At 41.7% G+C, this 26,636-nt stretch overlaps 1 protein-coding gene across 2 annotated transcripts; it reads right to left on the bottom strand.

Moving 5' to 3' along the window:
* Window positions 1-739: 739 nt before the first annotated feature.
* Window positions 740-26,324, bottom strand: zgc:63863 (uncharacterized protein LOC393372 homolog). 2 transcript variants are annotated; one of them, XM_058378044.1, is made up of 8 exons: window positions 26,086-26,324; window positions 22,403-22,588; window positions 22,187-22,267; window positions 21,178-21,364; window positions 17,651-17,752; window positions 12,888-13,029; window positions 10,601-10,785; window positions 740-3,523 (listed from the first exon to the last, which is right to left on the bottom strand). In XM_058378044.1, exons 2-8 carry the CDS (start codon window positions 22,581-22,583, stop codon window positions 3,256-3,258), a joined length of 1,146 nt encoding a protein of 381 aa, XP_058234027.1. In that variant the 5' UTR covers window positions 22,584-22,588; window positions 26,086-26,324; the 3' UTR covers window positions 740-3,255. The 2 variants fall into 2 exon arrangements, with proteins under 2 accessions (XP_058234027.1, XP_058234025.1); XM_058378042.1 differs by lacking the exon at window positions 26,086-26,324 and adding an exon at window positions 24,215-24,451 and having other exon boundaries at window positions 741-3,523.
* Between the last annotated feature and the right edge of the window lie 312 nt (window positions 26,325-26,636).

The following is a 26,636-nucleotide window of genomic DNA, read 5'->3' on the forward strand; positions in this document are numbered from 1 at the left end:
TAGCAAGACTTTCTCGCTACTATCTCTATCCCTGTATCTTTGCGGTTTCTTGCCGACTCACTGACTTTCTCTGACCTTGCGGTATAGATGAAGGTGTAAAAAAGGCTTCTGGGAAACAAGATACAGGCCCTGCAACGCATCTGCTGTCACCAGTGTCATGACCTCATCTTCTTCAAATTCACACTTACACATGGCAACATTTCCTAGTTCCCAAGAGCTACAGTCATTGTTGCTTTTGCTCTACTGTGCCGCGAGCTGGAACGGAGCATGTTTCATTTCACAGCAAGAGAACAGCACTTTGCTACCGGCCTCTCGATTCTCTTGTGCCTGTGAACCTGTTGGGAATCAGCAACGACATTGGACTCTCGGAGAACTACTCATCACCACCCATCACGCTCACAAACGATCCACATTACAGGCTTTAAAAATGGAAGACTGTTAGGATGTTCAGCACACAGTATGAGCACTTGGGCTCAATTAACAGGCTACATCAATAAAACAGGCACACTGCGAAAAAACATGGAAATTATACATCTCTTGAATATGATTAATAGCCAATGTAAAAATGTTTTCTGGGCATTGTAAAATACGCTCCATTCCGCGTATTGCTACAACAGGCGACTTAAAGGACGCGATAAAATAAACCCCCTAGTGAGGCTTTAACAGTGAGGATTCTCCAGACCTGAGGCTAATGCATGAGGAGTGTACATAAAAAATAAATATATATGTGTAGGCTTTGAAATTCATGAGCTTTTATTTATTTGCAAGGCTTTAAATGACCCATGCTCTTCCAAAAATATTGTTATAGTTTAACAGTACAAGCAGCTCGGATTGAATCTGAGCAAGTTGATGAAATGCCCTCTAGGAAACATCCATAAACAAACAAAAACATTTTTGCTCATATGGTTTGAATTTCGTACATAATGTTTAAAACCTACAATGAATTGATCCAAAGATTAAAATCAGAGTGGTAAGAAACGGCGTCCATATACAGTGAAAAAGCTCGACATGTATCCAAAACCTCACAAGTACAGGAAATACTATATATAGTTATGAAAATGTCAGGATTTTCTGTACTGATCTGTGCGACTCTTTTACATGTATCTCAAGCAAGTGTTTTAAAAAAAAAAATATCTAGTGATAAGGAAGAAAAGTGTTTTTTAAAAAAGACTGCATTCTGACTGCAGTGGAGGTGCCTTGTGGACATTTTGACAGTCGGTATATCTGACTTTAAACTGAATCCTACAAACTCGATCAAAGCGTGATATTCGCCGTGTGAGGAAATCAGACATAGCTGGCGAGGTTTTAGACATCTTTAGACAGACTGACATTTTACCGCTGTGTTTGTTCATCTGGCTCTTTACTCAGCATGATCACTGCAGGAAGCCTAGGATTAGAACATATATTTTTTAACATTTCCATGGTCAAATATATTTAGGATTGCTCCATGTTTCCAGTCAAAACCTGAGTTTTCGTCTTCTGTTGACGCGTTCCAGGATTCGGCTGCTCTGATATCTGACAGATTTCTGGTCCAGATGAGCAGCCTGCACCTCTTACCAGAGTATGTAAAAAAAGAAGTACTACATCCACCATTAGGCTACCAATTAAGAAGATAGTAAACAGTAATAACAGGCTCTGCACAAAAAAATTTCAACACGCTATAAATTACGAGCTGCGTGTTTTCTCAGTCTGCTCATTACACCTGCAATAATCATAAAATTGATTGCATTTCCGTTGCTTGATTACCGTTCGTAACGCACCCAAACGCTCAGTGCGTTTCCCCTCGTTTTCTGTGCGGTTCTACAGGTGCACACGCACATCCTGCTATTCATATTTCATCCACATTTTGTTGACACTTTTGGCAAAAAGAGGATCACAAAAAAAGGCCAAAAACTTGCCAACAGCCATGAGGGCTGAATTAAATTCACATTAAAAGCAGACGATTTGGGCATTTCTAGCTGGGCATATAATTAACTCAATCTGAAGAAAGTGGAAAACTAAGACCGACGCGTTTCCAGGAGTGAAAACTTTTCCACTTTTTTGGCAGTGGAATTTACAGGATGAGCTTCTCATAGAGCTGTCTTGTAGATAAACAGCTGCTCCACAGCTCTCTCTCTCCCTCTCTTTCTCTCTCTCTATGGCACTAATAGAGAAGAGCATCCGGCGCTTCAGGCTGCGTTCGACGCTGTAATTCAGGCTCGGCTCGTCAGGCTCTTCGCCTCTGTGTTTATGACAGAGACAATAAAGTGCGCGTACGGGGCCGCGGAAAAGGCAAGACGCTTAATCTCTTTGGACGGATTTATATTCTCCTGTAAGTAAGTGTGCGTTGGAAACGTCTCGTTAAAATCTCAGAAGGGCCGCAGGGGAAGTGAAGGCAGGTAATCGTCTGAGAAAAAGAGTGAGGAGCTCAAGATTTGAGAGATGGTGCTGCTAAGGCTCGACTCATCCATTTGCTTTGCCCGGGATTCAAGGAGCTGGAGTTTTACATGAAGAAGACAGCAGTAATTCCGATACGGAAGTTCCGGAGCCTTTCCCGAGGTTGTGGGGCTTTTATTTATTTTTTTCCAGACTTTGAAGCCTCTCTCCTCCAAGTGGTTCTTGCTTGAGAATGATTGATGACTGGCTCAATTTGTAAATGTAGCAGATGGATGTGTGTGTGTGTGTTTTCTCTATACGTGTGTAGTGTGTGTGTGTGTGTGTGTGTGTGTGTGTGTGTGTGTGCGCGTGTGTGTTTTTGCGCTCAAGTGCTGCGTTCACTGCAGGCCGAGCTCTTTATTCTCCACAGACCAAAGAAACCCACCTGCTCGCACTCGTCTCTTCTCATCTCAATGAGCTGTTTCTTTCACTCCACCGCAAAGTCCTTCAGCGGTGGAGAGAGGAAGGAGGGAAAAGAGGAGGGGAAAAAAAAAAACGGTTTAATAATCTGTACGTCTGCTGCTGTTTGGAATCCGCTATCGGCGCACTTTTTCCCCCCCGACATTCTGCTGATGGAAAGGCGTTGAGAAATGCTTATCATTACAAAAACCCATCCGCCACCTTTCATACTCCTAATATTAGCTTGGCAGAATGTAGAACTGCGAAGGAGCAAAATGCTAAATAAATTTTTTTTTTTTGTGCACCTATCGTATATCTTTAGGACGTTTTTTTGGTACTTGATAGCAGAAGACGGGTTTACTAGTAAATCGCTCTGAATTTGGTGCATGAGACGCGCACACACACACACACACACACATATATACACACATTCTCTCGAGGTCAGAACAGCTGCAGAAGAAAGTCTGGTGCCCAGTCCATGGCAGTCTGTGCGACAGCCAGAGCAGCCGCCCCAAGTGTAGCTGAAATGCCCCACACGGCCATCCTGATGAGCTGCTGTGTGCCGCTGGGCTGAGCGATCTGGGGGTGTGCCAGGGCGAGGCGGTCATCTCGATGCTGGTGGAGATGCTGACGTTGCTGTCGAAGGATGGAGTCGGGACGCTGCTGTTGAGTGGACGTCTGGAAGTCCTGAAAGGTGCTGATGGCAATGCTGAGAAGAAAGAGAGAGAGAGAGAGAGAGAGAGAGAGATGTCTACCACTTCCTCAATTCTATACACCATTGCTGTTAAATTGCTCTCTTCTGATTGGTCAGAAGGTGTTGAGTAAACTTCAATACAACAGCACAAGAAAATCACAAGTTTGTATTAAAGCAATTGTTTATATTATATTATTGTGTTATTGTTTCCATAGTAACAGCTTATTTATAGGGAAGTATATGGTACAAACTCGGCATAATCTCAGAGTAATAATAAACATGATTCGTTTAATTCGTTTAATGAGCTCAGTGGATAAGGTGTTAGGATACTGATGGGAAGGTTGAAAGTTTAAAACCCAGGACCTCCAAGCTGTTTCTGCTGGGCCCCTGAGAAGGTCATTAACCCTCAACTAAAACAAAGAAAAACAAGCAATAACAGTGTAGTTTTCTTTAAAGAGAACTTTTTTGGAAGGAGTCTCCAGTGTCAAGCAGATGTAAAGCTGTGGCTTTAAAGTTTTCCTCCCTAGGAGAGAACAGAGGTCTTTCTTAGTAACATGGCAAGCTTCCCAATTTTTCTAAAAAGACGGGAAAAAAGAGGCTAATAAGGGAACAACTGTTTATAGATGCTACAACATAACTGATATCATCATCATCATCGGGAGTTTTAACTCACCACAGTCACCTCTGGTTTGCTAAAGTGATAAATGAATAAAAATAAATAAAGTGATTAAAATAAATTTTAATTTATCCCTAATGTCCCGACCTCATAGATTTCTGTAAAAGCCAATTTGTTATAATTAATTAAAAAAATACAATAAATAAATAAAAAGGCCAATGAGGGCTGAATTCACTTTAAAAGACAACGATTTGGGAATTTCTAGCTCTTAACTAAGACAAAGAAAAACAAGCAATAATCTGTTGAAGAATGTGAAGATGGTGAATAACTTTGGAAGGAGTCTCCAGTTTCAGTGAGATGTAAAGCTGTATCCCGAACTTTTAGATTTCTGTAAAAGCTGCTTTGTGACAAATTTCCACAACAAAGATTGAACTAAACGACAAACAGGAGCTAAAACGCTCTTTAGACCTTTGGCATCATTACACAACTAAAATTAGTTAAAAGTACAATGTGATGCTCTTTAATAATCACATCACACTTCCAGCACAACACAGACGTTACATCCGATACTGATCCCATACTAAGATTCACATAAACACGTAAGACAAGACACGTGCGCTCTCCTCATTAGAATCACGGAGTAGATGATGAAGTCCATTAGATTTAACGATTTGACGGAGCAGTTCCTATTTAATTGTTGATGGATGTTAAACTGTAATAACAAATAAATAAATTAAAAATTGAATTGCTGCTTGTTTAGGATATTTAATATAGGTTTCCTTCATTTACAAACATAAAGAATGCAACATTACCTCCTCCTCTAGGTCTACAGTAAGAACCGAGTAACCCCTGTGTTCTATTAAAATGACTGAATTCAATATTTATACTGGTACAGTATTAACTGGAAGACTGACTGACTGATTGATTTCTACGTAAATACACCCGACGGGAGACGAGAGAGAGAGACAGAGAGAGAGAGAGAGAGAGAGAGAGAGAGAGAGAGAGAGAGGAAAACAGTAGACAGGCATAAGGGGGGGAAAAAGAAAGAAAGGAGGGGAGGGGACAGGAATATGCCCTCTAGTCTGCTCACAGAGACAGCACTTTTAATTTCAGCAGTAATGTTCTCCAATTACAGCAGAGAGGCAGCGCAACAGCGCTTGTGCTAAGGGCTAAAGCACACACAGTTCCTTTAACAGTTTGGAGAAAAACATCATTAAAAAAAAATCATAAAATATTCAATTCCATTTCATTATTGTCCCTCTGGTCGAACGGGGAATGCTAATGCCGTCCTCTCAAGACTATAAACCACCAAGAAAAAATAAAAGACCCCCGTGCTCAAGTGCACTCCGGGAAAGTGACTGTTGTGAGGCTTCGCGTCTTTAAGACGCGTCTCTTTTTTCCTTCTTTCTTTCTTTTTTTTTTCCTCCCCTTTTTTTGTAGTTCTCATTAAGATCTGCTGCTAATACCGTGCAGCTGAAAATAGCTGACAGGTAAGAGCAGAGCAATTAACTTTTAAACTCTCGCTTTAAGAGAGGAAGACCCGAGAGAGGCGAGGCGAGGCGAGGCGGGCGCTGACGAAACCTCTGCGAATCTGTAACGCAGGCTCGCCCGAGTGCTGTCACTCAATCACACTGCTACAGGCGCAAGAAGGAATTTTTATTTTAGCGTGTGGCTTGTACGAAGGCACATTACTGGCATGCTCGTTAGCCTCTTCGATGGTCACATGATTGATTTGATTGATGTTTTTTAATGCCATGTTAGCTTCGATGGCTATATTATGGCAAAAGTTTGGATATAGTTAAACCATAGTGTGATATTCGATAGGTAAGGTCGATGGTCACATGACTTCCTGCGGAGAAAGGCTGCTGTCCTATATCAAGTCTGGGGTCTTGGTTTGTTTTGCGGTCAAAAGTGCTAACTTTTGACCGCAAATAAAACAATACACAACGTGTCAGTAAAACCACAGCAGTTTGGTAACAAACACTTAGGGACGCGCTAACTGGCTTAGACGTCGTCACACAGCAGATTTCAAATGAACTAATGTTTGGAAAAACTGTCCAGAATCATGCCTGACCGAAGTGAAACCCAACATGCTTTTCTGCTGTTGTAGCACTGGAGGATCAGCATGTGTGTTCTGAGATGCTTTTCTGCTACACCACAGCTGTAAAGAGTAGTTAATTGAGCCTGCATGTTAACTCAAATTAGTGGCCCCACTCATGGGATGTTTCCACAACACACTCCCTACCTGTTCCATAACACAGCTAGCTAGCTAACAGATACGAATTAGCATGACTGGCAGCATCGAGGCTCAACATGGTGCATGTTTTGAGATGCTTTTCTGCTCACCACGATTGTAAAACAGTGGTTATTTGAGTTACTCTAGCCTTCATGTTAGCTCAATACGGTCTGACGCCATAATCGACAAGGCGTTTCTGCCCACATATCTGCCACTCACTGGATGTTTTTTGTATTTCGTTCCAGTCTGTGCAACTCTACACAAGTATAAGTTTCTGAAATATTCCAAACGACGATGAAGCCAAGAAAGGAAGGGTGCAGTGAATAATTTCATAAGTAGATAAGTCCGTATTAAAATGACAGGTGAGTTTAGACAAATCGATCTCATGAAGCAGCGCCCCCTGTCTGCTCATCATCAAATCACTGAAGCCCAGTAGATCTTCACATCCAGGTGATGGCGATTCTAAAGGAGTTTCATGTAAAGGAAGAAAACCCCTGTCACTATAGAGCAAAGTAGCGATGTTAATGTTGCAAAACTTGCTGCTGAGATACAGGACACTCCCTAGTTCTTCTTTAACATAGCTAGCTAGCTAGAACAGATATGAAGTAGCATGACAGGCAGCGCACTGCTGCTGGTTGAAAATGTACTGTATGTTTTGAAGGGTCAGTGCAGGGTCCATAATGAAGCACGGACTCCAATATCATCATGTTTAGCTTTAATGATTGGTCCAGGTTTCAGTTCTGGAAATAAACTGATGAGATACTTGCATTGGACATTGGCTATGCTCCGATTGATTAGAACTTCCTGCTCTGGCCAATCATCTGTTTTTGATGCACATGATAAATCTGTTATTCGATACTCACTAGAGAAATTCGCAGTGTTTTCCTCTACCCTGTGTGTGTGTGTGTGTGTGTGTGTGTGTGTGTTGCTGAAAAGCTGGTATGAATCAGCAGCCCTGCTGTGCTGTTGTCCCTGTGACCCATAAAGCTCAGTGCGCTCTCGAGTGAGTCATGACGCAGCGACACCTCACAAGACCCTGCTTACAGAAGCGACACTCGGCCGACTGCGAAACATCAAACGGATAACCGAAGACGCACCGCTTCGACACGACAAACAAACCTACGCACTTCATCACAGAGCTCTCGCTGAACACAATAACGCCGCCGCTGCCGCTTTGTTCGTGTAAAGCTTAATTAAATCTCTGCGTTTACAAGATTAACGCTAGTGTATGTGATAAGCCCCCGGCGCTCTCTTCTCTTTCTTCTGTCCGTGTGTGTATGTGTGAAGTGTCTGACGCAAAAAATAAAAAATCGGCCCTTTCATTTGTAACGGAAGCCGATCGGCAAACGCCACCGTCTACACGTCCCTATTGGGAGATTTGTTTTTAACTCTAGAGGTTGTGAGAAATGAGCTGGCAGAGGAAAAAAAAAAACAGCATAGTCATACCAGTGAGGAGGAGGAGGAGGAGGAGGGGAAAATAAACCTTTTACATGATCCGGCATATTGTAAATGCATGAGAGCACACTGCTGAGCGTTCTAAATGGTGAACACTTCAACGATGCCATGTGGCAAGCTTTAAAAAACACAGAGTTCTGAGAAGGAGAGAGGGAGAGATACGGCTGCTCCTGCTGTTGGATTAAAGATGTGCCTGAGGTGATACTATAGTCAGTCACTGTAGCATCTACAGGAGTGGCATGTTGATACACACACACACACGCACACACACACACACACGCATCCTATGCCAAAGGGTTAGGTGTGCACCAAAGCTCTCTTACATCTTGTATTTCACTTTCTCATTTTTCCCCCATCCTGATTCAATCTTTGCCAAAGCATGACTACACACACACACACACACACACACACACACACACACACACACACACACTTCGACATGCACATGCTGCTGCTTATTTTCATAACCATTAAAAGATGATATTTATCTGGGGTTAGGGTATATACAGTACATGTTTATTTGATGGAGTGGTTTCTTCGTATTTGGGAAGGGAATGCTGGTTTGTGCAATATCGACTTTTTCCCTGGTTTGCGATTGATCGTTTTAAAAATTGTGATTATGGAGTTGAAAAAGAAGAGGTGAATGAACATTTCCTCTTTAAGGAGAGAAGGACAGGGTGTAGTGATATCAGCTGTGCGGTCAGGAACTGCTTGTTAGCAGCAGAACCTGGCGAAAAACACAGCTTTCATGGTGGATTTCATGGGTGTTGGGGGGGGGGCAATAGGACATTTCTGACAGAATCCTTTAGCAGGAAGTTGTCAGGTATCCAGGAAAGCTGGACTCACGACTGGTCACTGAGTGAAGGCCAAGTTGAAGTGATTTATCCAGGTGAAGTCAGGTGTGAATGGAACAAAAGCCAGCAGCTTCACCGGACTGGTGAAGGAAGGAGAGAAAACGAGAAAGTAACAAAGCAAGGAAGAACAGAAAGAAGTCAAGGAATGAATGAAACCAAGAAATGAATACATTAAGAAATGAATGAAAAAAACCCAGAAGAGGAGAGGAGAGGAGAGGAGAGGAGAGGAAGTGATAAGGAAGGAAGGAATGAAAGTGATAAGGAAGGAAGTAAGGAGAGAGAGAGATAAGGAAGAAAATTTTAAAAAATGCAAGACACAAAACTGAACACTAAAAGAACAGAAGGGCATTGTGTATTCATCTTTTCTTCTCGATAACTGAAAGCATCAGTAATGAGTCAGAAACACAGCTAGCAAAACTGTTTCCCATTTAATTACACGATTACGACTTGAAGCGATGTTCAGGTGCAACCTGGAGGTCAGGAACTCGATCGCTTTATTTACGATAATTCCAGTATCACGTGAGGGCAGGATGGAGAAAGTGGGCAAGGTCCGCATTACATCTTGTTTTAATACCTGAGGAAATCAGAGAGGAATACAAATCACAGAGCCAAACAAAGGGCTGTCGGTTACACAGAGAGAGAGAGAGAGAGAAAAGATGGAGGCACAAATGAAGAACATTTGGGGGTCAATGTCATTAGAAGCGATGGACTACACAACTCATTACTACACACTGCAGGGTCAAGCGACACAATGCAGAGTGGAGCTACAGGTCACAGCCCGGGAGAGTGCTCATTTCAACACCTCCACAAAACAATACTGCTACACACACACACACACACACACACACACACACACACACACACACACACACACACACACACACAGTCCTCCTCTTCCCAAAGAAATCACAGATGCTCGAGGGGGTGGGGCTTATGGAAACAAGGCAGGCATGTAATTACCCAGAGAGAGGAGCACGTGTGTGTGTGTGTGTGTGTGTGTGTGTGTTGGAGTGCCACCCTAAACCCAGACCTTGTGTACACATCTACTACCAAAACGAAATGATCACGCTCACACTCTCAGAGACGGAGTTCTGCTCTGAAGCCTTTTACTCAGTGAGGGCTTGCTGGAGGGGAAATTCCTCTTCCCTGTGAACAAAAGGTTTGTGTTTCCTTCTCCAAAAAGCACAAGTATGACAGAGCGTCTGGAGAGAAGCGACAGAAGCTGCGTCTACACACTCCGACTCAGAGAGAAGTGTGACAGGAAAGGCTGAGGGGCATGCGGTGTGGCCCAAACGTGACGGTGAGCAGAGCAAGCCACAGCTCCACCTGCTGGACACACTGCTTCTCACAGAACAATAAAACATGAGCCATGGGAACATGGGAGGAAAGAAACAAAGAAGTTGTATGAGGAAAGAAGAGAGGAAAATCTAAAAGGGAGACAGGAAGCAATGAAGGAACGAAGGTCTGGAGGAAAAGGAAGAACACACTCAAGGTCGGAAAAGGAAAGGAAAGGAAGAACACACTCAAGGATGGAAAAGGAAAGGAAGAACATACTCAAGGAAAGGAAAAGGAAGGGAGGGAGGAAGGTAGGAAGAAAGGAAGAAAAGAGAAAAAAGTAAAGAAGGAAGGACAAAAAGAACATGTTTTTGGAAGGAATAAAAAACTAAGACTGGATGGATGGATGGAAGGGGATAAAAGTAAAGAAGGAAGGACAAAAGGAACATGTTTTAGGAAGGAATAAAAAACTAAGACAAGATAGAAAAAGCAAACACAAGAATGCATGTCTGGACAGGTAGAAGGATCAAAATCGGTGAAAATGTAGAAAATGGAGTGAGAGAATAAACTCAGCTCCACATAATATTTTGGCCTGGATGAAGAGAAACAACAAGAACTGAACTGTTTGTGTGCAAGTGTGTGTGTGTGTGTGTTACCTGTTGCGGGACTGCAGTGTGGCGGAGCAGGCCAGCTGGGTGGGGGGGTAGCGGGTGAAGAGTGTGTGTGTGTGAGAGATGAGCTGCTCGTATGGAAGATCCTGAGGAATCTGAGACAGCAGGTGATGAACACTGGCCATGTCACACTCACTGTTCTTCACCTCCCGCTCACGATACAACACTATCTGAAACCCAGGAGAGCCAGAGCAAGAGTGAGAACATACCACAGGAGGAGAAATAAAGGAAGGAAAAATGGAAGGGAGGGGAAGGGAAGATGGAATGAAAGGAAAAAGGGAAGGGAAGGAAAAATGGAAGGAAAGGAAAAAGGGAAGGGAAGGGAAGGGAAGAAGGAAGGGAGGAAAGAAAAACTTTTCCATTAAAAAGAAAAAAAGATACAAAGTGATGCATAAGAACAAAAGCAAAAAATAAAACCAGAAAAAAAGAAAAGAAAGGAGCTCCCTGTTTTACACATTCAGGAAAGAAAAATTCAGAAAGTAAGAAGCACCAAGTCTCTCTCTCTCTCACACACACACACTCCTGTTACTTGTATCCCAGGTGAAGTTTTTGATAAATGAGGAAATAAAGTTTTTGGTTAATTGGCTCAGACTTTGCATTTTACCTGCTGCCCAGTCAGTGCTGGCTACAGCAAACCTGGCCTTCAGGAGGGAGCCCCACACACACACACACACACACACACACACACACACACACAAAACCTGTACATGTAAAAACAGGTGCATTATCTGTTACCATCACACACATGCATATCCATTAGCGATAGGTTTACATTCTCGTCTATCAGCTTGCTGGCTCAGTGGTGTAAATAGCCGTCTCCTGTCCACACTGGAGGTCAGCGGAGAGTGCACTTAGTCTGCGTGGTCTAGTCAGAGCGGCTCCTGCTGAAGCCTTGCTGGTTTACCGCCAGCCCTCAGGGACTTAAAGCGCCCTAAAGAGGCAGGATGAACTACATTTCCTGCACGCTTTGTTATCCGCACTTCAAACGGCCCTGGCCCCCTTTCAGCTCGCGCGCTGCTCTTTGGCAAGGCAGAGTCTTACGGCGAGACGTGAAAGAGGGCCAGCTAAAGCGAGCGAGCACAAATACCGCCAGCCGCTTCCCTCAAACCTCCGCGGAGTTCATTAGAGATGTTTAATTAACTCGTCTCGCTACAACAAAGTGCCCTGGATTCATACAAGACAGAAAAACGAACATAGACCTAGTGCACACACACACACACTCTTACATCTACTGCTCATCTTTTACACGGTGTGTGTGTGTGTGTGTGTGTGGGTGAGTGAAAGAAAGAAACAATGAAAAAGCAAGTAAAAATGTTTATTGTTTAATGAACTTGTCTTGCCCTGGATTTGTGAAAACACACACACACTTTCCTCTCATCTTTTGCACTCACCAAAATCAGTACACAATACTCACTGTCAGTTATTAGTGCAGATCCTAACAGAGTAACAAACCTCTGAACTCTGTTCATTATGCCAAAAAAAACATTTCAGCAGCTTTATCATCAGGGGAAAACAATCAATGACTCACTAACACACACTCACACTTATCACCAGTCTGGTTTCTCAGGCAAGTTCACACACACAGAGAGAGAGAGAGAGAGAGAGAGAGAGAGAGAGAGAGAGAGAGAGAGAGAGAGAGAGAGAAAGATACAGGGAGATACAGAGAGAGAGAGAGAGAGAGAGATAGGGAGATACAGAGAGAGAGAGAGAGAGAGAGAGAGAAAGAAAGATACAGGGAGATACAGAGAGAGAGAGAGAGAGAGAGAGAGAGATAGGGAGATACAGAGAGAGAGAGAGAGAGAGAGAGAGAAAGAAAGATACAGGGAGATACAGAGAGAGAGAGAGAAAGAAAGATACAGGGAGATACAGAGAGAGAGAGAGAGAGAGAGAGAGAGAGAAAGAAAGATACAGGGAGATACAGAGAGAGAGAGAGAGAGAGCGAGAGAGAAAGAAAGATACAGAGAGAGAGAGAGAAAGAAAGATACAGAGAGAGAGAGAGAGAAAGAAAGATACAGAGAGAGAGAGAGAGAGAGAGAGAGAGAGAGAGAGAAAGATACAGGGAGATACAGAGAGAGAAAAAGATAGAGAGAGAGAGATACAGGGAGAGTGAGAGTGAGAGAGTGGTACAGAGAAAGAGATAGAGGGAGAGAGAGGGAGAAAGAGAGAGATACAGAGACAGAGAGGTACAGAAAGAGAACGGGAGAGAGAGAGAGAGAGAGAGAGGTACAGAGAGACACAGAGAGAGATTTCAGAATACAGGAAATCTTCTCACCACAGCAGCAAAGTAAATGGCCATGAGTGGATGGGAGGCCAGGAAGAAATCGTAGAGCCGCAGAACATGCCGGAAGTCCGAGAGGACATGGCCGTACCACGTTATCAGCCAACTGAGGGCGAAGATGGTGCCAACCTCAGCTCTGTAACACACACACACACACACAGTCAGTTAGATCTTACAAAATGTAATCAACAAATATAATCAATCCTTCTATCCATCTACTGCAATCCATCAGTGTGAAAAGACATTGTAAATGCTATAAATCTTCATATTTAACACAGAGTCTGGTCTGCTATGGTGCATCTAGTAACTGTATAAAGCTGCTGGGCGTTTTTTGTTTTTTTGCTGTGTATGTGTGTGTGTGTGTGAGTACATTTAGCTGTTTTGTCAGGGTGACACTAGTTGAGCTGCAGTGCCCGTGGCTACAGAGGCATGTAAACATTGTCAATGTGCAAGAAAATCGTTCTGCACATTGCTCTCTACATGGATGACGTAACAGCGGACCCAGGCATCTCAGTCATGCGCATGCTCTCCTCCTTAATCACGGTTCAGCGCTTCCGGCCTGCGGCTGCTCCGTCTCCTCTCCGTCTCTACAGTAAGCGAAAGCAGAACCTACTGCTACACACACACTTCTACACTCTACACAAACTGTTCCACTCATACACCAAATTACTAACGTGAATCATCTTTCACTGCTTCATATCTCTCAAGGAAAGTTATTGCCTTCAAACTTCAAAACTTGAACTAATTACGCTGGGGACAAGCTGATGGAAGGAGTCTCCAGTGTCAGCGCTTCGCAACAGTTTGACATAGCAGACATAAAAGATTGAAGACTAGAAAGTGCTCAGTTGTATAAAAATAAAAAGTAATCTGGATAAGGGAATCTGCTGAATGCTGTAAACATAGGTAGGACTCAAGTTGAGGTTCAGCGTTTAAGGTGATGGGCTACTGATCAGGAGGTTGCAAGTTCAAATCCCAAAACCACCAAGCTGCCACCACTGGGCCCCTGAGCAAGGCCCTTAACCCTGAATTGCTCAACTGTATAAATGAGAAGAAGTCGCTCTAGATAACAGTGTCCACCAAATGTCTTTAAGACAGAGGGCTACAGGAACAGGACCATGATTTGACATACTTGTGGAAAAAATATACACTTAATTCGGTTGAGTGTGAATGTAGATGATGATACAAAAGGTCCTTGACTTGGAGCAAAAGAGATTTGTTCATTTAAAAGAACCAATCAGGCATAACATTATGACCACCTGCCTAATATTGTGTTGGTCCCCCTGTCCTGCACTGTGTATTCTGATACCTTTCTATCAGAACCAGCATTAACTTCTTCAGCAGTTTGAGTAACAGTAGCTGGTCTGTTGGATCGGATCACACGGGCCAGCCTTCACTCCCCACGTGCATCAATGAGCCTTGGTCGCCCATGACCCTGTCTCCGGTTCACCACGGATCCTTCCTTGGACCACTTTTGATAGATACTGACCACTGCAGACCGGGAACACCCCACAAGAGCTGCAGTTTTGGAGATGCTCTGATCCAGTCGTCTAGCCATCACAAATTCTTACACTTGTCCATTTTTCCTGCTTCTAACATCAACTTTGAGGACAAAATGTATATATATATATATATATATAAAAGAATTCTATAATATTAATCGCTATAGAGTTAAGGCGGAATAAAGCACCTGTAAGTGTGTTGTTTTTGGAAAATAAACACCATGTCCTACAACAGCATGCTCCGTCTCGTATCATCTTCCTTTCTTTCTAATCCCTGCATAGCATTTAGCTACAGTAAGATACCACCAGAGTCCCAAGATCAGCTTTTTTGTCCATATGGTGCATATTTAGTGCCTGTCAGCGCTGGAAGCCTGTTTCTTGTCCTGAAAGTAAATGAAAAATCGGGAAACTTGACGCACATCTCAAATTCTTATAAAAAAAAATAAATAAATAAATCAACTTAAATGCACCAAAGTGCTGTAAAGTTTTTAAACTTCCTGAGTTGGACTACACTGAGACTGAGCTTGTTAGCTTGGAAAGTGCCCTGAGCAACAGCACCTGAACACGCTCAACCATTAAACCTGAAGCGCTGCACTGCACTAGAAGGAAATCCCAGGACACACACACGCATGCAATATTTATCCACAGTCTCTTATTCGCTCTATTTTAAATGACAAGCCATTAAAAATAACTTCCCGTTACATCCAGGGCTAGGGAACAAGGCGAGAGAGAGTCCTTTCACGCACGCATTCGACAGCACACCCTGCATCTCTTATGCATGAGGAATCAAATGGTAAAAGAGCACCAGGGTTTAAAAGCAAACAAAACATCAATGATAAAAACAAACCCACGTTTTCGCTCTATTTTATACGCTTTTATGCTGACTCTCATGCTTTAAAATAATGTCAGATAACACAGATAAGAAAAAAAATAAATCAGGGAAAAATCATGTTAAAAAAAAATAAATAAATAAAAAACCTTGTTGTTAGTTAAACTTCCCCGAATGATTTTTGTCATTTATTCTGAAGGATGAGTGAAGAATTTAAAGAGTGTGTGTCCTTGCAAGCAAGTGAGCTGGACACTACAGAAAACTAATCACAACTCAGAGTTGCAGCAGTTGTGTGACGCTAAAGTTACCCTCTGCTGCCTCCTAATGGAGAAAATCCGCACTGCACTCTTCTAAACTGGAGCCTTCACTTTTTAAGGCGCCCCAAAACTCAATCAGACTGATTTCCGGTAATCCCGGAAGTCTGATTTCTGCACCTGTGTCACAATTCAATTAAAGAAATAATTGGTATAAATAAACTCTGTGTACACAGTGCCTTGGTTTTTAGCACTGTTGCCTCACAGCAAGAAGGTCCTGGGTTCGAATCCCAGGTTCTAACAGGCAGGGGCCTATCTGTGTGGAGTTTGCATGTTCTCCCGGTACCTGCATGGGTTTACTCCGGTTTCCTCCCACAGTCCAAAAACATGTACATTAGGTTGATTGGCAATTCTAAATTGCCCATAGGAGTGAGTGTGTGTGGTTGTGTGGTCCTGTGATGGACCGCTGACCTGTCCAATGTGTGCTGGGATAGGCTCCAGCAGATCCCCGTGACCCTAATCAGGAATAAAGCGGGTATAGAAGATGAATGAATGAAAGAAACTTAAATATTAAATTGAAAAATTCCATCCAATTTACGGCGCTTTACACAACCGTACATCGGTCCCTCTGTCGCATGGTAACAATGAGAAATGGCTAATAAAACAAAACTAAACAAAATTTTTCATAAAATAAGAAAATACATATATTCAATACAACAATAGAACAGATACCACACAGAAATAGTGTCATTATAGGGAATATATAAAGCACTTTTCCGACTTAACAGCGAAAATCGTCTTACGTTACGTGTCTTGGAACCGATTAGCGACGCAAGGCGGGGTATGACTGTATAATGTGGCTGCGAATCACGTCATAGAGAAACCTTTTTAAAGTCACGCTTCTTCACTGAGCTCTGGTAAATAAGTTTATTTTCATTTCCTCCCGTCTTCGTTTCTTTTCCTCGCATACTTCTTCTCGGGTTCCTCAGAGCAATAAGAACGTGAAACAAACAAAAAAAGAAACGTGTTTATAAAATGTTTGGGATTGGGTTTATGCATGCCCGTCAATCGGCATTTACTCAACTTTTCTTTCCAGGATGGTTCTTAATCAAATAATTTCACATCATGTCCTGATTCCTAAAGCGATCGACAAGACAATGGGCTGCAGTCTGACCTTCAGGCTTTTGACTTGTTTTTAGTAAACTCTAAACATCTTAAAGAGTACATGTTTATTCTGCTGCGGTTTGAGGTAAAGATTTCCCGTCAGGCGGAGATTACTGAAAGAGATAAACACCAAGTTTGTATTTCAGAATTCATCAATCTTGTTCAGATAAGCAGTGGCCTTATTAAACCCGTACGCCTCGTGCGCGTGAACTCTCCCGAACATTGCGTTCAGTTTCACCGTTAACGTCGGAATGGCGAATAGTTTGATTTTTATCTTTTTATAGCTTAACTCTGACGCTAATGGGCTGCTAATGGGTTTTAAAGATTTGATCGTGTGTAGGTTTCAGCATGCAGGCCTCCTGGATAAAAAGCCAAACTAAATATAAACCACTCTCATGCTCTCTTTATAAAGAGAGAGATTTCTTTTGTTGATGCTCCATGATGTTAATTGTAAAGGGGGGGGTGTTATTTTTAATAAATAAATATTTGCAATTGTGAGTAGTGTGTTGTGTCAGGGGAATAAGAATAGAGGAAAATAATGAACCTAATAGTTTGAAAGGAATTGATGATTTCTCTATAACATGTCCTGTTTTATTCCTTACTTAAAGCACTCCTAATCCTTCTCCATAGAGTCTTTATAGAACAACACGCTGTTTATCGAGTTTTATGGAGTAAATGCATCTCTATACCTTTACCCTCAGATCTATACATATGCATGATATGCAAATTATTCACCCCGAGTAATGATAAAACGCATTAGCCTGACTCAGCTAGCTGATTAGCTATGCGAGTGTTCAAATCCTAGGTTCTGCATCATCCTCGAATTATTTGCATTTTTTGAAGACTGCAAACTGAGACTCATGCTGCAAGTCGCTCTGGATGTTTTCTTTTACAGTAGCACTGAGAAAATCCAATTAATTAGTCTAATTAAGAAGAAAAAAAAAATCTTGATGCAAGATTTTTATGCAGCCCCCAACGTAACCCACCCAACTTAACCCACAGCAGTCGTACCTCAGCATGAAGTCGTGTAGCTCGGGGTCGACCTGCTCCAGAATGGGCATCAGGTAATTCAGGATGTGTTTGGTGCTGTCCATGGTGGGGTCCATAAAGTCCCTGTGAACGTGTGAACACACACACACACACACACACACACACACACACACACACACACACACACGTACGCACAGGCAGAGAGACACAGAGACATACAGACAGATGCACACAGACACACCCACACACAGACAGACACACAGATACCCACAGGCAGAGACACACACAGACAGACAGACGCACAGAAAGACAGACAGATACCCACAGGCAGAGAGACACACACAGACAGACACCCACCCACACAGAGACATATACAGATACAGACAGACACACAGACAGACAGAGAGACACACAGATACCCACAGGCAGAGAGACAGACAGATACCCACAGGCAGACACACAGATACCCACAGGCAGAGAGACACACACAGACAGACACACACCCACCCACCCACACAGACAGACAGACAGACAGACAGACAGACACACACACACACACCCACACAGACAGACACACAGACAGACACACAGACAGACACACAGACAGACACACAGACACACACACCCACACAGACAGACAGACACACAGACAGACAGATACCCACACAGAGACATATACAGATACAGACAGACAGACAGATACCCACAGGCAGAGAGAGACACACAGACAGACACACACCCACATAGAGACATATACAGATACAGACAGACACACAGACAGAGAGACAGACAGACCCACACACACACACACCCCAACAAAGCAAAGTGTTAATCCTGATATTTAGGGGTGAAATCACCAGAAACTGATTACAGTCGCAGCTGCATCTAACCTTATAAATATTTATATCAAATGACGGCTGTGCAGAAACAAAAACACCACATTCTGCCATCACTTTCTCACCACAGTAACTGTTATGTTTTTTAATCAATATGGTAATAAATACCCCAGCATCCATATAACAGAGTACAGCTATGATAGACAGTCTAAAAGAGTTTAAAAGAAGAATCCTGTGCTTGTGATTTCGCCAATTTAAGCAATTAACAAAAAAAACAAAACAAAAGCAGAACAAAATCTCCCTGCAAACTGCATCACAAATTTTGAAGAAAGGCGATTTGATTTCACCAAACATTTAAATGATCTCCGATCACGATCGTTCAAGATTTTTTTTTTCTTCATTCTGAAAGATGATGGTCCACCATGATCCATCCAGGTTTTAATAATGCCTTGGACAATTTGATTTGTTTCAGCTCTTCACCTACTTAGCTGTTTTCTTTGCTTGGTGCAGGCTGATAATTTCACCCTTCTGAAACAGAGAAACATTTTCACGTCCACAGGATGCATCTTCAGACCTGGTGGTTTATGAAATGAGAAGCTACTCACCGCATCAGTTAGGGTTAAACAACTTTTGTAGCAGCTGAAACATTAATCTGAAACCTTTTTTTATTTTTTATCATAGCGTTAGTCCCGGTGCAATGGCAGGGTCCGGATCATTCGATCATGATTTGGCACAGGTTTTATGCTGGATGCCCTTCCTGTCGAAACTCTCCCATTTTTATCCGGGCTTGGGACCGGCACTGAGAGCTAACTCTTCAGTGGCTGGGTTGGCGCCCTGCCCGGGAATCAGACCCGGGCCACGGCAATGAGAGCATGGGAACCTGCCGCTGGACCACCAGGAGGCCATTAATCTGAAACTAATAATTATCCAGTGGAAGGCTATTTGCTTAAGCAACCTACTTGATTAGTTAAATCCAGGTGGTCGCTTTGTGTGTGGCAGTGAGTGTGTGTGTGTGTGTGTGTGTCTGGGGTTCAGTCATTGCTGTGCTCCACTGTCTATGCTTTTCTCACTTTATCAGATCATTGATTTGACAAACATTCTCCGACATGAAACTAACGCGTCTCTCTGTGCAGCAAGCCAGACAGAAAATCCATTGTGGAAAAAAATTCAATCATGTTTTCCAAACTGCTAAGAAATTCTTGACACTTTTGGAAATACTTGATACTTTTAGAGTTTATTGTGCATTTAATTCTGTTATGTGAACTTTTCCATGACAGATTTTAAAATATTAAATCATTGTATACTTATATAATGAACCTAGTAATATTTAATATATTTATAATATATTCTATTAGCACTGATCGACTGATCCCACCGTCTCTCAGGGTGAGAGGTAGATCCAGAGTCTTCTCTCTTCCGGCACCGAGGTGGTGGGATGAACTTCCCCTAGATGTCCGTACAGCCGAGTCGCTGACCGTCTTCAAACACAGATGAAGACCTACTTCTTCCTGAAGCACTTAAACTAGCTGTTTGTTTTAGGTATTGTTAGGCAACAGTTTGTAGGCTGACGGTATCTCAAGTCTGTGACCTAGTTAACCAGTGTTAATGTATTCATTGACAGAGACTTCACAGTACTCTTGTACGTCGCTCTGGATAAGAGCATCTGCCAAATGCCAGAAATGTAAATCTAATAACTTTTTTACAGTAAGGATTTTTTTGGTAGATTCATTTCCATTTGGAAAAAACATTCAGTCTAACCTCGTGTACACCAGATTCCCCACATTTACATTGTACGGTTTACATTGTACAGTATTCAGCCGATCCAGAGCGATGCAGAGAAATGTTTTAAAGTCAGTGACAGTGCTAAGGCTGCTTTCACCAGAACGGTTCAGTTAGCCATCAGAAAATGGCCTTTGCTATAGGTATATTTAGGAGAGAAATCTGTGTTTTCTTACAATATACTCACTAGCTCGCATTAAAAGGAGAACTAGGATGATCTGCCACTGTTTTGTTTCCTCCAGAATTATTCTGGCTACGATCCTGCAATGGTGAAATCTGATTGGCTGTCTTAGAAACTGTCTGTCACATATACATTACAGCACAGAGAAATTCTTTCTTCACATATCCCAGCCTTGGAGATTGGGCTCAGAGCGCAGGGTCAGTCATGATACAGCGCCCCTGGAGCAGAGAGGGTTAAGGGCCTTGCTCAAGGGCCCAGTAGTGGAAACTTGGCGGTGCTGGGGCTTGAACCCCCGATCTTCCGGTCAATGACCCACCGCCCTGGACTCCAGGTGTGAGTAAACACCAAGGTTTCAACATAATTCATTCATCGGACTATAAAAGGTTTGCTGAAGTAACTTAACTGTATGGTGGTTTATGGTTGGTAGAATGTCTTTGGTTCTCAAGAGGCGCAATTGAGTACAAATCCTGACCATTCTACAGCCATCTGTGCCCAGGGCTAAACTGGTTGTGATGTATGCTTGGGAGGGACGTGGGCATTAATATCGCTCCTGTGTGAACCAGAGGGACAAGAGTCAATCACAAGCATCTGTAGGACTTGTGTATGCGTAAGAGGCAGACTGTGCATTCTTCTGAGTGTGTTACACTGCCCTGTGTCACAACATGAGCATGTGTTTGTCCCACAAATCAACTCTTACACTCTGAGGGAAGGAAAAAAAAACAAAAAAAAAAAAAACATTAAAAGACACAAACCTGAGATGATGATTGGACAGCTTCTCCACCATCGCTATGGCCATGCGCTCCCCTACTACCAGCAGGAAGGTGACCACGATATCATGGTAGCCCTGATAGTAGTGCAGCTGAGGGTTTCTCCTCAGAACGTCCAGGATGATGTCAATCAGCTGCTCCTGAAGCACCGCCCTCTCATCGGCCCGCATCCCTGACACACCGACACCCAAGGGGAGAGAGAGAGAGAGACAGACCTTGTACTGACCTTGCTTCTCTAATTCCAGACAACTTTTATCCTCAGAGAAAAAGACTAATTCTGAAATATAGATATAACTGGACAGCTGATTGCTGTTAGTTTTAAATGTTTAAGTCTTAAAACTATGAACTAACTCCGGATTTGCAGTTTGTCCATCCTCACACAAGATATGGAAATTTCTAGAGCATAGAAACATTTGATTTTCTTAACAAATAAATAAATAAGTAATTAAGTACATTAAAAATTAATTAATTAATTAATTAATTAATTAATTAATTAATTAATTACAAAAAATAAATGAATAAATAAATAAAATCACGCTCCTGACTTAAGATAATTCTAATATTAACATTAATAATAATTTATTAAATCTATTAATTATATTTAATAGTTAACTAACTGTAATCCTATAATAACTAACCCTAACCCATTGATAATAACTTAGATTTAATATTATATTTAATAGTTCTAAAAACGTTCTCACTAATACCTCAGTGATATAATTATATCTTCACAGTCAGTCATTTAGCAAACATTTTAATTCAAAATGACTTAAAAACCATGGAAATACAATTAAGAGAGGCAGCATATAGTCAAGAAGTAATTCTGGAGTATTTTTTCAGACCTCAGAATGACCTGATGGCTTGATAATCCCCAAGAGTCTCAGCCATTTACACAACAACCCAGTTACACAACAACTCCGAGACATTCCATCAAACACGATCGTGAGACAAGGGATGAGTCACATTGTCTAATCCAAAAGCAGGTAAACGCTACCTCTCGGGAATCGGCGCATGGAGCGCCTGACATCGAGAAGCACCTGGTTGTAGTCTTTGTGGTTCTCGCGGATATTTTTAGCTGTTAAAAGAACAGAATGACAAGAAGCGGTAGGTGAGTTATAGGAGACGAGGCGAAACAGATTCTTGTGTCTGATGTGCTTCTGTGACTCTGTGATGTGACTCTTCTGTACGACACATAACTACACACGCTCACCAGGCTTGGCAGGAAGGTCAAACACATTGACATTCAGGAGCTTGGGCCAAACTTTTCTACGCACGTCGTCCGTCAACAAGCCTCCCTCGCTGACAGCTGCACTGCGCAGGGTCTCGATGTCCACAGGGTCGCTGTTCAGGGCCCGCTGGATGTCTGCAAGCTTCTGCTTTTTCCAGGACATGTGATCTGCCAAGGGGAAAGGAAAAGCTTAGTTATTTCTTTTGCACAAGCAATCAGAAATCTTGTAACGTGGCTTGACTTACGAGCCAAAAGTATGTCAAAGTATGTTGTGAAACTTACTAGACATTCAGGAATTAGGGACAAGTGCAATTTTGTGTCAGTAAGGAATAACTGGAGCACGGACTCCATTTTACCAATACTAAGATCTCAATATCTGTTAGGACGACATGCTTCAAGAGTCAGATGTGCGAGTTGTCCGTCTACATCACATACATGCTAGCATTCAATCTCTCACCGATTCATAACAGACCAAACGTGAGTTGAGGTTAATAACGGCCCTGATACTGATGCTCATTATCCAGGTAGTGCATCTCAGGCACATATAATTCATCTTAATCCTGACTAAAAAAAAAAATGGAGAAAATAGATTTTCATCTGAATGCTTGATTCTGATTGGTCAGAAGGTGTGGTAGAATTTCCTATAGGCACAGCTCTGAAAGTAGTTCTGGTTGTAAGGCTTTCTCTTAATAGACTTGTTGTAGTACATCATTTCTATAATATCATAAGGTAGACGATCCACGTGTATAGATTTTTGGTCATTAAAACTTTAATCTTTTTTTTTCCTTTTTTAATTCTTTAATCATCGTCTCCTTACAGAAGGAGTCTCCAGTTCCAGTGCTTAGTAACAGTCAGGTGTAACTTTAAGTGGAAGAGAAGAGAAGAGAGAGAGTGAAAAGAGACGCTGGTGAAGGAACGACTTGTAGCTGCTGTAACATAAGCGATATCAGGAACTAGCCTTGTTCACTGGTGTTCCACAATATCAAGTGTATCTAGAAACAGATGAAATTGTAACCAATAGGCAAATTTCTATAGTATAAGGGGAATTCAACTCTCCGATTCATGCCGTTAGGAAAACAAGTGGTAGCAGTAACTAATGTGTTTTCTCACACCACACAGCTGTTGATCATTTTCCTACAACAGGACTACCTCAAGTGTACTGCAATTCATTATGTAACTCTCTCCTGCACAATTATTTTGAGAGTCAGGCGTCCCGGCGCATCTTTTTTTATGTCTTCAAGGCACAACATGCAGCAGGTTTAGAGATTTTGGGCTCAAAGCCAAATCTTTAAATATTGAAAAATCTGAGATCTGTGCAAATGATAATCTTTGAGATTGTAAATGGTGTCTGATCATGGACAAAAGATTTGGAGCTCTCTCTCCCTCTCTCTCACTGTGTGTGTCCACGTAGCTATGTTGGACACGTCAAAACTCACTGCCTTGTAATGCTGTCTGATCATGGACAAAAGATTTGAAGATCTCTCTCTCTCTCTCTCTCTCTCTCTGTGTGTGTGTGTGCGCGAGTGTCCACGTAGCTTTGTTGGACACGTGAATACTCACTACCTTGTAATGGTGTCTGATCATGGACAAAAGATTTAAAGACATCTCTCCCCCTCTGTGTGTGTGTGTGTGTGTGTGTGTGTGTGTGTGTGTGTGTGTGTGTGTCCACGTAGCTTTGTCGGACACGTCAAAACTCACTGCCTTATTAGATCACTCCATAAACAGCCTGAACTCATCACCTCATCTTAATCCAATATTTAATTGAATCCCATTAAACCCTCGAACCCTGCTCACCTTCCTGTCTCCCAGGTGTTGCTCTGTTCCCATTCAGCTGCTGGCGTTTTTTCACCTTTTTCATCTCTTTTACGTCTTCAGCACGTTCACATATGATCAATACTTAGATCATTAAAACCCTTCAACTCTCTGATTAAAACAAAATGCCATTTTTGGCCGAAGTTTCCACTCCCTCTGTCCCTGGGTGTGAAACAGTTCCGTTTCAAAGACCGGCGACTCAACCATACATGATGACGGGAATTTATTCCCCAGGTTTGATCCTATTGGTTGACGCGCATTAAAAGCTCGAATCTGATTGGTCAGATGTCTGCGCGTTAGTCCAGCGGTGAGCGCTATAAACACAGGAGCATGGTCATGTTGCCAGGTATGTAATAAACCTTATTTTAAGTCATATAAATGAGCACGTTGTGTTTATGATTAAAAGGTAGTAGAAACAAAATCAGCATAAATATGTAACACTGATATCAAATCAATTCATATGAAATCTAAAATGAATTAATCTCTTATACACATGTCCTATTTATTTAACATAATACCAGCGATACAGGGAAAGTGCCTAAAATGTTAAAGTTTTTTTTTTTTGAGCTGATTTTGTTGAATAAATTTTTACAACACAGCAGTAATCGCTGCAAGGTTTATATAAATAAAAGTAAAAGTAAAGTAGTAGTAATAGTAATTAGTTAGTTGGGTAGTTAGTTAATAAGGTTAATAAGGGATTTTCTCAACCTGGCAACTCAAAGCATGCTCTTATTTTCACTGGTTTTCTGAACAATATTAGCAAATTAAAAAAATCTGAAATAAAATAGAAAAGACTGGAATAAAGTATAAAAAATTATAAGAAAAAAATTAATAAGAAAGAAAAAAGCTAATGATCTCAGGAACGAATCATTTCTGCTAGATATTTGTGTCCAGATATATTCACTACAGTATAGACTGAAGCTTGAATTATTATTAAATTATTAAAAGAAGGCAAGAAAATGTTTATTTATCCTATTTACCCCTTTCACACACGATGTAGTGTAGACTGAATATCAGATAGGTGTGTTCACGCATATCAGCTGCTGTCTATCTGCGGACATGTGTGCGTGTCGTGCGTAAAGGTGGACACTAGGGGGCGGTGTTACATAGTAAAGAGTAAACAAAAATGGAAAACTCTTTTGTTTCGCTGTGGCATGGAAAATAAATAAAAAAGTAGCACACAAAAAGTCAAGCCTAGAGAGTGTACTCGTCTCTAGTTCCACCTAACGAGGTACTCAGGATACACTATGCGGCTAAAAGTTTGCAGAATCACACCCATATGTGGTTCTTCCCTAAACTGTTGTCACAAAGGTGGAAGAACATAATTGTATAGTTTGTATGTCGTAGTGTTGCAATTTCCCTTCACTAGACCTAAGACACCCAAACCTCTTTCAGGTTACCTCTGTGCACAAGGCGAGCTCCATGAAGACATAGTTTGCAATGGTTGATGTGTAAGAACTTGAATGTTCTGAATTCCCAAGACTTCCTAAAAGAATGGAGTTTATTATAACACCAAAAAGGGGATAAATCTGGAACGGGGTTTTCAAAAAATTTGATGAGGGTTATGATCATACCTTCGGTGATATAGTGTAAGGGTGTGGTACGACAAAACTGGCACTTTGTATAGTCTTATAGTTACTGCAATACACAATCACTGGACAGTAAATGAATAACACTATATAAAGTTGCAGGGCTCAAACATCAAACTCCTTCCATGAGCTCTAAACTCCTCTTTTGCTACTTAAAGCCTGTTTTCTCTAAGCATAACTGTACAGGAAATAATTTCTACTATACAGGAAAGTGTAAACATAGTTTTGTGTTTATGTAATAATAAATAAATTCAGTGAACAGACCTTTTTCTATTTCTTTCCATGTCACATCCCTTTTTGGCCAGTCGAGATGTGAATGATTCTGTCTCTTGCCGCAGTTCAACAAACTGCTCTTCTTTTAAATCCAGTATGTTTTGTTTTTACATTTCATTGCCACTACTGTGTTTGTATTCAATTTTATTTATCTAATGCTTTAGGCATGGATATTGTTATAAAGCAGCTTAACAGGAAAATTATAAATTTATTCCAAATGAGCAAACCAGAGGTGGTAAGAAAAACTCTCCAAAACATGATATGCGAAAGAAAACTTGCGAGAAAGCATTTTTAAAAGGGAACTCATCCTTGTCTGGGTGTGATTATATTTCACTTCCTTAACTGTCTGCTATCGAGTTGTGTAAACAGGACCTTGAAAATGAGCATCGGAGTTATTTCTGGACTTGTAGATTTAACTGAAAGTCTGTTTTACCAAACTGAACTCTTCAATGATGGAGTCTTGAATGCAAATCTGTTTTTAGTAATCAATTACAGTCCTAAGGCTATCAAGTGAAGAAGTATAGTAATGCTTATGGTTTCAA

The sequence above is a fragment of the Hemibagrus wyckioides genome, linkage group LG24 (genome assembly GCF_019097595.1).
Source record: "Hemibagrus wyckioides isolate EC202008001 linkage group LG24, SWU_Hwy_1.0, whole genome shotgun sequence".
Lineage (NCBI taxonomy): Eukaryota > Metazoa > Chordata > Actinopteri > Siluriformes > Bagridae > Hemibagrus > Hemibagrus wyckioides.